We start from the raw sequence: 18,943 nt of genomic DNA, 5'->3' as shown, positions 1-18,943 counted from the left end.
AGCATGAAACTTTGCACAAGAGTTCCATGGTACCTAAAGATCATTAAAAAAATTCGCGCCCCCTGATGGCCGCCATATTGAATTCCAATATGGTGGCCAAAATTACAATATTTTTGCCAAATCTACTGTTCTATTGCACCTAGGACCAAAATTCAAGTGTTTATTAGAAAATTTGTTTCTAATTTTCATTATTATTCATACTTACCTAGTGCTAGCACAACAAATATGCTATTCAACCTGAGTCATACCTACACACTGCAGAATTCTCTGCCTTGCCGGATATGCGCAATGCTATCCTTGCACGGGCTACCGGTAACTTCATTCTCGGTTCAAAGTCCACCCATCGAGGGAAAGCCTCATAGGGGTGGGTGGGAGGTATAGTTTGTTGTGCTAGCACTAGGTAAGTATGAATAATAATGAAAATTAGAAACAAATTTTCTAATAGTCTTATTCAACTTACTGTGCTAGCACAACAAATATGCTATAACGGACGTGCAATGACACCGTTAGAGCACGTGAATTCAACATTAATGGGAGGAGGTAAGAAAATAGAGGACTTACCCGTACCCAAAAAGCTCCTTTGAAGTAATGACATGGAGATAGGACGAACCACGACATATGGTAACAAGGAGTCAAAAAAAACAAAAAAACTTTTGGGAATAAAAAGGGGCTTCCCAAAAGAAAAACTCATCCCCATGAAAGGGAGGAAAAACATCTCCCCAGGGAGAGGAAACGGTAGACAACACTACAAAAAAAACCCATCCCTCAGAAAAGGGTGGAGTGTTAAACATGTCCGAAGCGTGAATCAATGGCAGTCGGACGGAAAAGAGGTCGACTCCTTTCCGTTGCCCTGCAGACACGACGTGTTGAGCAGCAATGACTGTCTGGATCCTACGCGTACCGTCAGAACCAACCGCCATATCCCGGAAATAGAAACGGTCAAAAGTGTGCCGTCCTTTCCAAACCCCTGCATTCATGACCTTTATAATATCTAAAGAGTCATGAAAATTCAGGGAAGCAGAAATGGCTCGGATTTCATGTGGTTTAACAGAGAAATTCCGTAACACATGATCACCCGCCATCTCATATGCTAGCTTGATGGTAGCTGCTATCCATCGAGACAAAGCATTTTTTGTGTGACATCACCCGGCCTAATGGTATAAGAAATAAACAATCTCTTTTTACCCTGCCGCCGTTTTTTCATACGCTCCAAATAATACTTCAATGCTCTCACCAGGCAAAGAAGTCTATCCGAGTTATCAGATGACAGTGTATGAGATAAACTGTGAATGACAGTAGGTGGAAACTCTTCCCCCGGAGACTGGTTTTTAGCAACAAAGATAGGGTCGGTATGTAAAGTGACAGACCCGTCCGAATTGTAATCAACCAAGTTATGCAAAAAAGCATGTATCTCACTGATCCGATGACAAGCTGCCAGTGAAACCAGAAACAGAGTCTTCCACGTCAAGGCACGAAGACTAGCAAACCTCAACGGCTCATAAGGCGCACCCTTAAGGGCATGTAACACCAGAAAGACATTATTCCATTTCGGAATAATGGAAGGTCGTTCAACTGTGGATTGTAATGATTTAAGTAAATCATGCAACACCAAGTTCGTAGAAAAGTCACGACATCCACACTGTTTAAGAGTAGTGAAAATCGCAGCTCTGTGACTTTTCACTGTCGTGACTTTAAGTTTCCTTTCTTGGACCAACGCCAGAATGTACTCCGCTAAATCGTTGACAGTAGGCGATAAGGGATCGAAATCCCGTGCGTTCGCCCAACGAACCCACATACGCCAGTGACACTGATAAACCGACTCGGTAGATTTGCGCTTTGCTGAAGAGATGAGATGCGCAATTCTTGTCGAAAAACCTCTGCGTCGCAAGGAAGCCCTGATAACCTCCACGCGTGAAGCCGGAAGACCTCCGGCTTCGGATGCCACACCGTCTGACTCAGTCGCTGGCCGAGTAGATCGGACAACACTGGTAACCGGAACGGGACTGCCACTAACAGTGACAGGAGCTGTGGAAACCAGGGCTGCGCCACCCACAGAGGAGCTATCAACGTCACGTGACACGGTTCCTGGACCACTTTGGTCAACACCTTGCCGAGTAAGACAGGAGGAGGGAAGGCATAAAAATCCAGTCCCGTCCAATCCATACTTAATGCGTCGTACTCCAACGCCAATGTGTCCGGTACCGGGGACACGAACACTGGCAATTGGTTGTTCAACCGTGTGGCAAACATGTCCACCTGTGGACTGCCCCACACCTGAAGAACCGCTGCGACCACCCCTTTGTTCAACATCCACTCCGTCTGAACAGGGGTATGTCGACTGAGGGCATCTGCTAACACATTCACCGATGAAGGAATGTGTTTCGCCCACACAGTGGTCCCTAGTTGGTCGCAGAATTCCAAAATCGCAAGAGCTTTGCGACCCAAAGTCTCCGATTTGGTTCCACCCCAACTATTGAGATATGCCACTACCGACGTATTGTCGCATCTCATCAGAATTCGACGGTGTCGAAGAACACACCGGAAATGAAGACAAGCACGATGCACTGCCTCCATCTCCAAACAGTTGATATGAAGCTTCCTCTCGGAGAGATTCCATACCCCTGAAATGTGTTGATCCAACAGATGCGCCCCGTACCCGTGCAGCGACGCATCCGTGAACAGGATCAGATCCGGAGCAGGGGGGTGCAACGGAACCGATAGGGACAGGCACTCCTGTATCGGATGAGTGAACCATGGGCCCAGAGGCACTATCGTGTCCCATGGCAATTGTGACCGTCCCACCGTGGGGACAAATGCCACTGGAGTGGTCGTTTGAATCGTCTGAACCGCACGATCAATGAGGCCAGAGATTCGAGGTGGCCCAACACCACGTGGAGAGATCGTACCGTAGTACTTTGCTCCCCCATCAAACGTCGCGCCGACATTTGGAAATTGTGGATACGCGCATCGGTGGGACGAACCGACGCTACCACAAGATCGAAGACCACTCCGAGATATGTGAAAATCTGAGCCGGCGTTAACTCCGATTTCACCCAATTGGGAATAAACCACAATTGGAGGATCGTGTCCAAAACCAACCCGACATTGGTCTGACACTCCTGTTGCGACGAAGCTGGGATCAACCAATCGTCCAGATAGGTATGTATTCGAACCCCTAACAAATGAACATGACCTACCACCGCTTTTACCACACGTGTAAAAGCATGGGGACTCGTCGCCAACCCGAACAGGAGCACACGAAACTCGTACGCTTTCCCGTCGAACAGGAAGCGCAGAAACTTCCAAAACGCCTTGTGCACCGGGACATGGAGGTATGCGTCTTTCAGATCGATCGACGCAGCCCACTCCCCAACTTGAAGCAGGTTCCGGACCGAATGAACCGTTTCCATTTTCAGTGGCTTCAAATTTAGGATTGGTCTCCATTCCCCATTTTTCTTCCGGGCAAAGAAAAGATGAGAATAAAATCCCGGAGTGTCCAGACTGACTCTCTGGATGGCCCCTTTGTCAAGAAACTCGGCAATCACTCTCTCCACTAAAACGCGCCGATCCGCGGACGGTAACAGCGGCATTCTCGGAGTGGAAGTAAGAGGGGGGCTCGAAGAAAAGGGTATTTTGTAACCGTGTCGAACGACCGACAGAAACCAGGGGTCGAGACCAGGCAGCTTGCACCAATTTCGAAGGAAATGGCGGAGCCTGCCCCCCACGGGTATGGTTGCTAACGGTACCTCCGAAAGCAACTGCCGATCGTTCACGTACCCTCACCCCAACCGCTTACCACCCGTAGGCACAACGCCTTTGGTGGACTGAGAACGGAACGCAGTACGACGTTTGCGTCCTCGCTTAGCGGAAGACGGGTTGTTACCTGGTTGCCTCCTAGTGTCAGGAACCCTAGGGATCTGAGCCGACTGTAAAAAAGCAGCCTTTTTCACAGGAGGAGGCTTGAACCCCGAAAACGTGGACCGACGTTTACCAGAGGTTGAGGGTCGAGTGTTCGGGACTAGTCGTGACAAATCCTTGTCTAGGACAATATTAAAATCGGGACCGAAAAGTAAATTTTCCCGTACCGAACGTGTACGAAAAAACGTCTTCGCAACGTTTGACGCACTCAAACCCGCCAGGTAATGGTCACGCCGTAACAAAAGACTGTTCGCAAACAATCGGCCAGATAACTGAGCGATATGCTTAGAGGCTTTTGACGCAGCCTCCAAACAGCCTTTCGCCATCGCGGGAAGGCTCTCGACAGCCGTATCCAAGCCAAATAGGAACGTACCTAAATGGTTATTAACCTGGAACATCGAACGATTCCAGATCAGCGATTGGCAATGACACATGCGGCGATGGGGAACAAGCGGCTCGGACACTAGCGGGAACGACCGCCGGATGTTCGAGAAAATCCGCCCCCAACGTCTCATAGGAGTCGGCACGAAAAATGCACGCTCCCGTTAAGATTTTCCCCGTAGGCAGTGCCGTTGGGTACTCATCAACACCCACTCCCAGGATACGATCACTGCCAGTGATCAACACATCAATATCACAAAGTGAACTGTGCGCCTCCTGTGCAAGTGGTAAACCCGACTCCTCACGAGGAGTGACCAAATTCAAAGAACGGTTCCACTGGATCCCGAAGATCTATATGGACTCCTCCCCCTAATCGAGACGCCCCTGGGGCAGCGTCTCCCGAGACGGAAACAATAGGAACCGAACGACAATCCCTAACTGCATCGTCAAACTGCCGTCATCTTGAAATTGAATATGGCTGCCATCTGAACGAAATTGAGATGCTACTAATTACTGAAAGCAGTCAACCCATATATCAATATAACAACTTTCTCAGTGACATGGTCTATCATGGAAAAATGCATGTCTAATAATGTGGTGGCCATCTTGAATTCCGATATGGCGGTCCTATGATAATTTTCAAATATTAAAAATGTTCCTAGGTATCAAGAATATGGGTATAGAGTTGATTTTTCTTCCTAAGTGCTATAGCAAGTGAGATACGAAGTAATGTAAAACATATCGTGGCCATCTTGAAATCAAATACGTAAATTCTGACACTGCCAAAAAGTTCCCAGACATCGAAAACATAGGTATAGTCTTATTCAACTTACTGTGCTAGCACAACAAATATGCTATTCAACCTGAGTCATACCTACACACTGCAGAATTCTCTCCCTTGCCGGATATGCGCAATGCTATCCTTGCACGGGCTACCTGTAACTTCATTCTCAATTCTGCAGTCCACCTGTTAACACCTGTTAAGCTTTGGCAAAAAGTTTTCTTTACTTGTAATTTTGTGTTTGTTTTTTGGTTGAACTTGACATACGGTTGGTAGTTGGGAATTCTGTATTGAATTTACCATGTCCGACGCGAGTTCGTTGACAGCTAGCGCACGGAAAGTTTGTGCGCGAGATGGTTGTCCATTTCCTTTACGACGTAAAGACACACACGTGTTGTGTCCGGACTGTCGGTCTTGTTCTCAAGACCGTCAGTGTGAGATCTGCGCGACGTGGTCTCCTGACCAGTGGGTTCGGTTCGGTTCGCAGACTCAGGTTTCGGGTACCAGCAAGATCTTGTCGTCTGCTTCGGCAATAGTCGGCAAGTCGGACTTAGTGGGTAGGTCCCATAAGTCTGTAGACACTTCGAAAAGTGTCCGGAAAGGGGGGAAACACAAGGGTGTTTCTTCGTCGGTCCGTGTTACGAGTACAGTTACAGATACTTCGGGAGCGCCCCCCCCCCGGGTTCCTATTGTGACCGTGGTACGTGAGCCGTCTTCGTTAGTGACGGCGCCTTCTTCTGTTTGTGTGGCTGCGTCACCATCGTCGTTACGGTTACCTATATATATATATATTGCTGCTAAATAATAATATAATTATAATTTCAATTAAATAATAAAATAAATAATTTAAAAAAAATAAAGTCAATAAAAATTGTTTTTAAAAAAATCATAATTATTGTTAATTTGTTGTTATTATAATAATACAGACACACACATACATATGGCAGTTGCTGTCGGTGCTGTTGTTCCAGCTAGCCATGATGTACATCTCACACCCACCCACCACCACTTTGGGTTTTTTTTTACCAGATTGTGTGAAAATAGGCACAAAAACCAAATTAAAATGAATTGATATTACTATAACAGATTGTGCCCCCCTCCCCCCCTTCCTTTCAGGTATCATTACTTTTGGTCTATTATTTATTAAGATTGATTTTGTTTTGGGTTTTTTAATCTGAATTTTCACACACATATTAAATAATAAAAATGTTAGTCTTTTTGTTAAATCACAAGGAAGAAAAATAAAGTAAGCTGGTGTATCACTCCCATCCCTGGTCCTCACAAATCCATTTATAGAAACTACAATCCATAGGCAAGATTTTTTTTTTCTTCTTTTTTTTTTTGGGGGGGGGGGGGGGGGGGGCGAATTCTTCGTGATGGGATCATCACCAAAAAATAAAAAAACCCACACCTTTAGGTAACGTTATCTATATTCGCTAGAAAAAATATGAGCTTTGGTATTAAAAAAATAAAATAAATAAAAAATGGTGATGCCATACGCACTCATCGCACCTCCCCCCCCCCCCCCCCCCACCACCACCACCACACCATCCTGCGTACGGACCTGTGTTATGTCGCATACATAATCCGAATAGATCGGTCAGCGTAAGTCTGTTTTAAAATGTATTTGCAAACGTAATTACTTTCATTTATAATATAATAAAGACAGTATAAAATTATGCATAACACTGGCTCTTGAAAATGTTTAGTGAAATCTTTACTCAGGAATCTGTAGTTTAAATTCTATTTATTTATAATTCAATTAATTGGAATCTGGATAATAATTACGTTGTGTTTTGTTATTACATTGTTTATTTCATTATATGCAGAGTAATCATTTATAATGCTTAATAGACAGAAGGCCACAAAGGCGCTAGATTAGTACATAATTATGATAATAATAATAATTAATATTATTATTATAAGTCTGTGTCGTCTTAAAAGACGAACGAAGGTTAAAAGCGATAATATGATTGGTCGGTTCCTGAACAGTCATACCTGGGATTTGATTGGCTTAGAGATAACAGGAAAAAACGCGCCACTTGCAGTTTGCCAAAATAAATTTAATAATAAATAATGACAAAACATTGTGTATTTTGCAATATGAATTGGATTTGAGATCATTTTGATTGAGCAGAAACAATCACAGTTTATTACTGAATACTTGGCTATGGCGGAAAATGAAGAACTTCGGTCAAGTTTCGGATGTCCTACTATTTTCGTCACGTTTGGAAGGGAAAAAAGGTAAACATGATTTTACTATTTTCTTACTTATTCTAGACACCTTTAATATATAAGTTGACATCTTTAACTGTATTTGTTCTAATATATTGTGTGATGTTTGATGACAATCGAACGAATGTAACGTGTTCTACATGATGCAACATTGGGTCATGACAGAAAATTTCCAAAATGGCCGATCAAGGCATATTTTTCGGGGGCAATTTAAATACACATAGATCACGTTGACATCATAAATAATACATTTAAATGCAAAATAAATATTTTAAGATGCCAAATTGATGCATTTATTACAGAATTTTGTTTGTTATTTCACCGATGGGTACAGATTTTTACAACTATAGTAATGCTTTTTTGGGGCGATTTAGGACACATGACCAGTTTCACGTACTCTGATAGGTCAGCAGTCTTTGTTTACAAATTAATTTAGTTTTAATTGGTTTAATTTATTTAAAGTATCACAAGTAGCAGTCATTTTTCATTTTACTTAGTAATATATATTGTTTTGGGGTACCATATGTTTCGTTCCCAAACCAGTTCGCCCCCAGTCAGTTCACCCATAACTATTAGCGGGTTCGCCCCCTCCCATAATATTATGTTAGGTAATAAAAATGATTTTGGCTTAGGTAATTAGTTGTTTGGCAAGTCTTCCTTATATTCCCCCCCCCCCCCCCCCCCCACCCCCCCCCCCCCCCCCCCCAACACAAATGTTTTAAATATTTGTTAGAATTAATGTAAGGTTAGAGATAGTTATTAATTGATCTTTTTTTTAAGCTTATAAAACATTTTGTTTTATAATTTTAATCAACATAATGTGTATATTTCATAATCCTTTCTGGTGATCAGGTTTGGGGTCGCGTTATGCATTCATATTTTTTTTTGTACATACAAAATTAATTATTTGAAAGTAAAATTTGGTTTGGGCTACAATAAACCTCAATTGTTTAGGGTACCAGACGTTTCGCCCCCAAATCGGATGTCAGTTCACCCTCGCGTGCTTAACCAGTTCTCCCCAATAAGGTACCAGTTCACCCCCATAAAGATTTATATGTATACATTAATTAATTAATTAAACGGGTGATTATGTCAAATGTGCCCGCACTGAATCAGGATCCAACCAAATCGTGGAAAGACGACAATCCCTCCCCTCTAAGAAAAGAAACACACACACACACACACGGTTTAACATGCCTCTAAAGAAACAATACAGTAATTTGGGGGCGAACTGACAAATAGTTGGGGTGAACAAGCAAACAGTTGGGGGCGAACTGGTACATGGGGCGAACAGGTCAAACTGGGGGCAAAACGTCATGGATTCATTGTCTATACAAAAAGTAAGTTTGTTTTGTTTAAAGACATCACTAGAGCACATTGATTTATTAATCATTGGCTATTGGATGTCAAACAGGTAATTTTGACATATAATTTTTGAGAGGGAACCTGCTAAAAATTAATTAGTAGCAATGTATTTTTATCTATGCACCATCCCACAACAGGATAGCATTTACCAAGATGAAATACATATGAAATCGTGCAACAATTGCCGATCGATGCATACTTATTGTTTGCTGAGAATATATATAAAATTAAAATATTTATACCATTGTATTTTGTGTTACTTGTTTACTCTGTTCACTTCACCCCCAACTGTCGGTATGGATGCCCCCAAATATGTACAACACATCTTTGGTTGCATTTGTATTTATAAATATTATAAAAATTGTTTCATATTACTTTGTTTGGGGTGTGGTATCAAGCCTTTTCGCCCCATGCCAGTTAATTTCTTTTCAAAACACTTGTCTTCTCTTTTGAAAAAACCCTATAAAACTCTTAAACTGACAGAGGAAAATTCTTGGATAGGATATTGACATACCTTTGGGGATGAATTGGTTTGCATGAGGATGAAATGGACATTTACTTTGATTACAAGAAACACAAGTTATATATATATATATATTTTTTTTTTCCAGAAAAATCGTCAGCGCATTCTGGTCATCATATTATGGAAATATTTGTGACTGGTATGTATTTAGCAAACAATAATCTTGTTTTAAGATGCATGACTTGATGCATAAGAGGTGGTCGTTCAATGTCACAAGCCATTATACATAATTATTCAAAAATGTTTGATTATACCAGATCACTTGAAAATTAACTTTAACATGTGTTATCAGGTTAGTAGGAAATGCAATCTCTGCATGACAGTTGGTTGGTAATTTTTAAAACATCTATTTCAGTATAATAACTTTTACACTTTCCTTAACATTAGAATGTTGTTGTTTTTTTCAATTCTTCCTTGTCTGCCCATATTCAAGTGAGCATCTTGAATTAAACATTTTAATAATAAAAAAAGTAACTTCCAGTTTACATTTGAACAGCATCTGACATCACATGTATGGTCACTGACAAGCATGCAGGGCTTTTTCTCGTTCTAACCAGTGCACCACAACTGGACAAAGACTGTGGTATGTGCTTTCCTGTCTGTGGTAAAGTGCATATAAAAGACCCCTTGCTGCATTAGAAAAGCTGTAGCAGGTTTCCTCTGATGACTACGAGTCAGAATTACCAAATGTTTGACATCCAATAGCCGATGATTAATTAATCATTAATTAAGCGAGAAGAAACCTGCTACAATTTTCCATTAGTAGCAAGGGATCTTTTATATGCACTATCCCACAGACAGAATAGCACATACCACAGCCTTCGATATACCAGTCGTGCACTGGCTGGAACAAGAAAAGCCCTAATTAAGGGCCCATCGACAGGGATCAATCATGGGTCAACCATGCATCAATCGAGCGCTTTACCCCTATAGCTGGAAAGGAGTTGCATGCAGTTCTATGATGTACATTGTAGTATACATGTACAAACTAATACATGTAGACAAATGCATGTATTTTTTTTTTTTAATTTCATTATTTCCCTCCCAGTCCAACACTTTATCTTTTCTTCATAATTAAAATTAAAGGTCAACATTGAATATTTCAAAGTCTGTTTTATCCTTGAGATTTGATTGATACCAGGTAAAAAAGTAAACTTGAAAATTAGTTTGTTTTCTCGAAGTTTTGATTCCCCACACCTGAAACTTGGTAGGCTATGATTCTCTAGGGTAGTCTTTTTAAAACTAACAGAAAGAACTAAATGTTTACATTAATAATAAACAATAGCTAATTACATAGCAGATATATCCAGACTACATTTGTTTTTCAGAATCCCATCTGAATGTTGGATGACATATATCAAGATGACACTGCACAGGACATAACTGAGGAAAATGGATGTGAGAGAATCCAATCTAACAGTTGGAAATAAATATATATATTATTTATAAAATATTTGTTTGCAGATATATTAGTGAAAAAAAGAAAGAAAGAAAAGTTTTATTTAACGACGCACTCAACGCATTTTATTTACGGTTATATGGCGTCAGACATATGGTTAAGGACCACACAGATTTTGAGAGGAAACCCGCTGTCGCCACTACATGGGCTACTCTTCCGATTATCAGCAAGGGATCTTTTATTTGCGCTTCCCACAGGCAGATAGCACAAACTATGGCCTTTGTTGAACCAGTTATGGATCACTGGTCGGTGCAAGTGGTTTACACCTACCCATTAAGCCTTGCGGAGCACTCACTCAGGGTTTGGAGTCGGTATCTGGATTAAAAATCCCATGCCTCGACTGGGATCGAACCCAGTACCCACCAGCCTGTAGACTGATGGCCTACCACGACGCCACCGAGGCCGGTAGATATAAGTGAGTCAGAATGAAACATCACTTTGTTTGTTAAGACTATTGTGCTTCAATTTTTTATGTTTTGTGGACAGCTACATGTAGTTTACAGATAGGGTGTGTAAGCGGTGGCATTAATACAGCAATTGCCCGAGAATATTGAAATGTGGCCTCCAAGGACAGATTGCTGCCTATTTTCATTTGTTTAATGATTAGTTCATCACTGACTACTGGATGTAAAAAATTAAATTGATAATTAATTCTGACCCATAGTTTTCAGAGGAAGCTCTCTACATGTTTCAAAAGCAGCAAATCATCTTTTATAAATATGATCTTTCCTTGGACAGGACAGAACATACCACTGCCGTTGATAGATATTCACTTATACAGCAGTATCTCTCAAATATTGGTGAATCACTTGTATTTCACTAATTATACTTCACTTATAGTGTTTTTTGTAAAATATCGGTGAATCACTTATATTTCACTTATACAGTAATGTTATGTAAATATCGGTGAATCACTTATACTTCACTTATATTTCACCTATACTTCACTTATACAGCAGTTTTCGTTAAGTATTAGTGAATCGCTTATACTTGACTTATATTTCACCTATACTTCACTTATACAGCAGTTTCTGTTAAGTATTAGTGAATCGCTTATATTTCACCTATACTTCACTTATACAGCAGTTTCTGTTAAGTATTAGTGAATCGCTTATACTTCACTTATATTTCACCTATACTTCACTTATACAGCAGTTTCTGTTAAGTATTAGTGAATCGCTTATACTTCACTTATATTTCACCTATACTTCACTTATACAGCAGTTTCTGTTAAGTATTAGTGAATCGCTTATACTTCACTTATATTTCACCTATACTTCACTTACACAGCAGTTTCTGTTAAGAATTAGTGAATCGCTTATACTTCACTTATATTTCACCTATACTTCACTTACACAACAGTTTCTGTTAAATATTGGTGAATCACTTATAACTCACATTTATTTCACTTATACAGCAGTTTCTGTTACACTTATACTTCACTTATAAGTCACTTATATATATCTAACACTTCTGTTAAATATAAGCGAATGACTTACACTTCACTTATATATATAGTTAACACTTCACCTATATGTCACTTATACTTTGTATAAGTGATACCTAATTTGCATACAAAATCCTAATCGTTTACTTATAAGTCATTTATACTTGAAAAGTATTAACGACTTATACTTCACTTATAAGTGAAAAATATAAGTCATTTCGGTAAGGGCCAGTTCATAATTTTTGGGTTCTTGTCTGAATGGATAGCGCGGCTTCTATGGGTTAATTTCTTCAGGAAAACTTCGAGTTTCACACGTATAAAGCGTCCATAACTGCTCATTGCTGTAGTGATTAGTGCACACTTACACTGTACATGGAACGCTTGGATATCGCTTATTCCTGCACTGACCAATCACATTCAAGGATAGAAATGTGGGATCACTCCACATGATTATCATTATCATGGATTGCGAGAAGAATCAGAAGAGAAAGCAGCCAAAGCAGCAGTCAATAGACTCTTTGTTCAAGCGACAGAAACAAGATAAGGAAATTCCGAATCGCTTTTTTTCCAACAAAACCGACTGTCATCAGTGTGTGACTTTAAAAAAAAAAAAAAAAAAAAATTGATTCACGAGCACACTAGACCCAGTGATTTTTCTCGATCGCGGAATATGGACGGAATTCCCATTGTGAAACGGAATTACGATTTTCTGCGAAGTTAAAAAAAAAAATCAATACTATTCTACTATTTCCACACGCAGTAAAACTGACGATTGACCCGTGTGCAGTACTATTGGCAAATGCTAGACTGAATTGTGCGCTTCACAGTAAACCAAATGGTCACATTGGGAACCAATCAAATACTTCGCGAACGTTAGCGAAACGTTTGCTGGCTGAACTTGGGGCTGGTTTACTGCTTAGTCTGTTGCGCCTGCGCAGATGGGACAGGGTTTTTTTTTCCAGGAGTAAGTTTAGCCAGCGGTTTGTCGCTAACTCTTGTCTTGGAAGACAGATTTTTACGCTACACATTAAACCGAATGACCATTTCGGGAACCAGTCAAAATAGGTTTGCAAACGTTTAACAAAAAACAGCTGGTTGAACGTTGCAATGTTACTTTATTTCTGCTGTGTCATGCACATACTTCAATTTGCAGATGACGTTAGACGGTCAAAGTGATAATAAAATAAATGTTTACGTTTTGTGAACCCTAAGTCCCATTGAATAAAGCAGTGCATTTAATTGTTGGACAAACATGCTTTATGTAGTTATTATAAGTGTAGCCTTTGCTCCTGATATGATTTTTCGCTACTGATATGATCACTTTAAGACGTAACCTAAAGTCCGAACCAAATTGTTAACAACTACGATAAATTACTCTCCTACCTTTAATTACCGTTATATTTCCCCCAACTTTTGTCCAGACACAAGTTGTGAAAAAACCCATTACAGTGACACAGATTCCACATACGAGACTGTAACGATGTCGCCAGTATCGACTTTGCCGAGATAGCATAGGGCAGTTTTCTGCCGTTTGCCACTTTGTTTTTTTATGGAATACTCTTCAAGAGGGGTGAAAGCCTCCAAAGTATGTGACATAATTAATATAAAATCAATGATCTCTAGTGGTATCTTTAAACAAACAAAAAATACTAATAAAAACATTAATATGACGTCATCACCTTTGTTTTTATAAGAATAAAAATAAGAATAATTTATTTGCATAACACCCGAATATACATTTATCTGCTGTAACAATAACATAAATATACATTAATTACATAAACAAATATCTGAATCAACAAATACATATGTAATTTAAGCCTTATATTACCGTACTAGTGATATTAATATTTAGGTAAAAGCAAATATTGTCAGAAGTGTAGAGCCATAAATATTGATATGTTATATCATAACATGTTAAGACGTTGTTACATTAAATGATATCCTTTCACCCCTCTTGGAGATTATTCCATAAAAAGTCAAAATGGCAGCCGGCACAAAATTACATGTTTTTTGCCCTATGTGATATCAGCGAAGTCGATATAGGTGACATGGTTATCATCTAGTATGTGGAATCTGTTAATTATTGTAATGGTTTTTCAAGATTTATGTCTGGACAAAATGTGGGTAAAATCTAACGAAAAATAAAGGTAGGAGAGCAATTTATCGTAGTTTTTAACAATTTGGTTTGGACTTTAGTAAGATGAGACAACAAATTGTCTGAACCTGAAGCAACTAGAGTGGTCAGAGTGAGACTGTTTCTTTCTGACACACCTCTGACACAACTTGCCACTGTTTTGTCTAGAAACAGAGAAATAGAATACATCATGTGATGTAACGTAGTTTGAAACACAAGCTTTTGCAAGACATGTGCATTAACAATCTGAAATGTTTCTTAACCCGAAAGTCATACTTGTTCTATTCTTGGGCCAACAATTTCACCAACTATATGCATTACAAGTGGACTACATTGCACACTTCTGTGGTAACATACTTCGGCCCATAAAGCCCACCCCCCCCCCCACCCCCCCACCGCGTGCCCTCATTACTGAGTGTCTGTAGCTCTCGATAAACCCCCAACTCCTACTCTGTTAGTTCCAATGCCTAGTACAGTGCTGTCCGGTGTATCGGCGCACCTAAGCATTCAAGGACCATTTTCTATGTGAACACTGTGAAATACTTAATAAAATGTGACTCTCACCAATGAAGCAGTGCATAATCTGAAATACACTACAAATTGTTTTATGTCTGTAGTAAATAAACATTTTTAAATGGTGCATAAATATAGGCACCCCCTTGTATCTGAAACGATTTGCATCTCCAGTGATTCGGCGCAGTAGATGTGGATTGTTGACCCTGCTATTTATAGACCGCCCATGACCTCACTTTTAGCCCTAAACGCTACACCTTTGTCCCAGAATTATTTTAGTACTTATTTGTTTTGTCTTGTTAAAAATATTACTATAAAAATTAACGATCACACATGACCCATCTCATGATCAGTTTCGGAATCGTTTTCTTGAGTGGCACAGTACTGCAGATGCATACATGTTCATTGTCATGCATGGCTAAGATGCCTACATGGATTTTATTTTTCTTGGGTAGATTTAGCCCAAGTACTCTGACTGTAAGAGAGCTAGATGGTCATTTGGACATAAATACGCTCTCATTACAGTCAAGAGACCAAGCTATGTATTTTTTTGGCAATTACCGACAACCAAAAAGTTGGCAAAGATTTCCGCTCTAATACCACAACAATCCTATGTTTGACATCAAATACCTTTATATCAATCATTTTCGAGTTAACTGATTAAAAAAAATCCACATATTAATCACTAATACACATACTATAGAAAGTAATCCGACAGCACCCACATTCAGCTACGCTTCGTGACACTCCGTCGCAAGAATTACAAAGCTCGGTGACCTATTTCATGACGTAGATCACGTGATCGCCCACTGGGCGATTCCGCCTAGTAGACGGAATGGCTGAGTGGGCAATAATGTGACGCAATGTCACGATATAGGTCGGCGAACTTAGAATTCTGCTGTCCGGAGTTTGCCGAAGCTTAGCTGAATGTGGGTGCTGTCGGGTTTCTTTCTGTAGTGTGTGTATTGTTTGGTAATGCGAGTTTTAGGTCACTTCACTGTTCGTTGTTTAGCCGTACACAATTCATAACATGTAATGACGTCATGTGATGACGTGGTAAAAAAACATGGTTCTGGAAAGCGTCGCCATCTTGGGCTAACGCTGATGAATGTAGCCCTGTGCAAACTATAAAATAAAACGTTCACCACTCGACCAATGTGATTTACATAACGACTACAGAATAGTACATGTATTACTGATTAATATGTGGATTTTTTTTTAATCAATTAACTCGAAAATGATCGATGTAAAAGTATTTAACGTCAAACATAGGATTGTTGTGATATTAGAGCGGAAATCTTTGCCAACTTTTTGGTTGTCGGGAATTGCAAAAAAAATACATAGCTTGGTCTCGGACTGTAATGAGAGCGTATTTATGTCCAAATGTCCGTCTAGCTCTCTTACAGTCAGAATACTCGGGCTAAGGTAGATTGTGCACGCACGTGGATCTTATTTCGCTTTTATTTTTTATAACAATGTGACAATTGTGAACTGAAATGACTGTCAATTAAGGTGTAAAACTTTCGTTTTGTTTGCATTTCTCTGTGTTTTCCTTTTCAGTTTAAATAAAAATAACCGAACAAAAATAATTACATTTATACTGTTTACTATAATTTAAAAAATGCGGGAAAGGTGTTTTAGACTAGTTTTATCATTTTAATATCAATAAGGCTGACCTACTTCGCGTTTATATATCCTGGCATCATATGTTTTCGATACGATAAGCAAAAAATTAAGATATAATAAAAACAATACTTCGTACATACAATAATATTTTACCTTTCTCAAGTCACATTAGTTTATTGTGAAAAAAAGTGATAATTTCCCATGTACGCCAAGTTTTCGTCCATAAACACTAGCTGCTAAGTCGTACAGGTGTTACCGCTATATTTTTACAAACGTCATATGTTTTCGATACTTTCATTGGCTGTCTATTTTTGTCCTTGTTATGGCAGTGAAGGGTCTATACTCCGTGCAATAATTTACATCAAAATCTTCTTTTGAAAATAAAATCACAAAATGTTTGTAACTCGTAAAAAAATATTGAATAATCTTCAGACCAATAGACAGTGTTCACTGAAAACATATTTACATTATGTTTTCGTCATAGGCTAATGTCTAATCCTTTTGTTATACGTATCAACGACACTAAAATTCAGATTGTCAACTTAAGTACTCAAACAGAGATACAGAACTATATATTTTCAAAAAATCTAATTCCACTATTAAACCACCTTTGTTTATAGTAAATGTAAATGTACATGTATGTAAACATGCCCCCAGCAGAAATTATCTAAAAGAACTTTGGTGTGAATGACATAAGAGGTAACCCAACCAGCCTTCCATAAATTTTATTGTTTAGTGTAATGATCACGTAGTATATATCCTCTAACTTTGGCAGGTCAGATGTCGGTGTTGCAGACGATAACTTTGCAGGGATTTGTAATACCTGGATTTCGCTGTGAGGCATTTCATTAGTACCAAAATATTGCATTACGAAAAACCGATAAATGCACACATCATGTGACATGCACACTATTTATGGTATTATAATTAAAACATATAGTTGGCAGCTTGACTTGAAGCATTTTTAATATTGTGAGGAAAAAAGACACTTCGTTGTTCATGTTCAGGCTGATAGTGACGTAATATCTCGCATAATCTCGCGCTACATGCAGTTATAAACAAAGTATCGAAAACATATATCGATCGAAATTGTATGACGGTACGATACACGAAAACAGGTGAATGATTTATTTTGAACTTATGATATAATTATTGATAATTATAAATAAAAAAAATTAATTGCACCCTAAACAAATATGTTGATACTTGATTAACCATTGAAAAAGGAATTGAACTTTAATTCGTTAAAAACACCGAGAACATGACAAGCAAAATACCAAGTGCGCCGATACACCGGACACGGTTGTAGACTGTAGTACTTCGTTTAGCAACCGCTGAGTGCCATACCGAGCATATCCCCCAAAAAATCATTCTGGCAGAAACACTGATTACTAAACATAAAAATTACAATCAAATTAACTATACTATAAATGGACTAACCTTGGCAAACATCAGTGTTCAATAGAAACGTTACAACAAATAAATTCCACCCACTTAACACCACAAACATTGACGCCATATTCCGGAAAGCTATCCTTTCGTAACTTACAGGTTCCAATGTACCAAATGAATTCCTATTGTCGATAATGTTAACGATCACTACCGTAATAAACCTGATAAGCGTCGTTCTCATTATCAATTAAAGGAGCTCAATCACGGATTTAGTGGGCCTTCTTTCTCTAAATATGCATTATAAATGAAACTTACATTCATTTGGAATACCAAACCTAGTTATTGTATGATCCAAAATATTTTAATTGAACTACGATCGAGGGAATTCCATGATACGCTTATTTTTTTAAATTTGGAACTATTCTTGTGATGAGACATGAAAAATACGAAAAAACAGACTCGTAGTGATGAGGCTATATATACGACAACCGTATAATGTATTTTTGGATTTTATATAAACGATCGCCGTGTATAGAGACTTGGCAACTGAGGGCCGGCTATATACATAGCAAATAATACAAAATATATATATTTCATGACGAAAATAACCGCGAATACGCTGAAATAAAATAATAAACAGTCGGAACATGTGCGTGCGTGAATGTGCACGTAAAACCCTTTGACCTGACCTGAACATGAACTCACCATTTATTATTATTATTATTATTAGGCGCGTGTGCAAATTATTTTGACTGGTTCGCAAAGTGGTATTTCGGTTTTAATGTATATCGTAAAAAATCAGTGTATTGTTGCATGTTTTGTTGTCCAAAGGTTGGCTAATTATTACTTAACCCAGTTGAATCCAGTTCTACGCGCAGGGACATGTTCAGCCTGCCGTTTGTGCGTGTGTGCATTTATCTTGCATTTTTATAGCCAAAACTCCTCCAGATAAAACACCGCCTCTCCACCCCAAAACGGTAGTAGTAGGCTAATAATAATAATAATAATAGGAATAATAATTGTGTATGATTATTATTATTATTATTATTATTATTATTATTATTATTATTACATGTATTATAATGTTGGTAAAATCACGTCGCGGTTGGGTGGGGTGGGTAGGGGCTCTTGTTACAAAAACATTACATAAATTTAGAGGGGGGACC

At 39.0% G+C, this 18,943-nt stretch overlaps 1 protein-coding gene and 1 long non-coding RNA gene across 2 annotated transcripts in view; one reads left to right on the top strand and one right to left on the bottom strand.

Annotated features, from left to right (window-relative positions):
• Positions 1-17,920, bottom strand: part of LOC121367015 — a gene marked incomplete at its 3' end in the record, with an annotated part of 124,665 nt that extends 106,745 nt beyond the window's left edge. The window contains exon 1 of the mRNA XM_041491219.1: positions 17,826-17,920. Within this exon, the coding sequence (XP_041347153.1) occupies positions 17,826-17,904 (79 nt within the window). The remainder of the gene's footprint in view (positions 1-17,825) is intronic.
• LOC121367016 lies at positions 7,130-10,615 on the top strand. Its single transcript, XR_005957287.1, has 3 exons — positions 7,130-7,324; positions 9,292-9,342; positions 10,532-10,615. It is a non-coding gene; the product is annotated as an uncharacterized LOC121367016 (long non-coding RNA).
• Positions 17,921-18,943: the final 1,023 nt, after the last annotated feature.

Source organism: Gigantopelta aegis, unplaced genomic scaffold, assembly GCF_016097555.1.
Source record: "Gigantopelta aegis isolate Gae_Host unplaced genomic scaffold, Gae_host_genome ctg830_pilon_pilon:::debris, whole genome shotgun sequence".
In the NCBI taxonomy this organism is placed as follows: domain Eukaryota; kingdom Metazoa; phylum Mollusca; class Gastropoda; order Neomphalida; family Peltospiridae; genus Gigantopelta; species Gigantopelta aegis.
The sequence above is the reverse complement of the archived record's forward strand: the minus strand, read 5'-3'. Positions and strand labels throughout refer to the sequence as shown.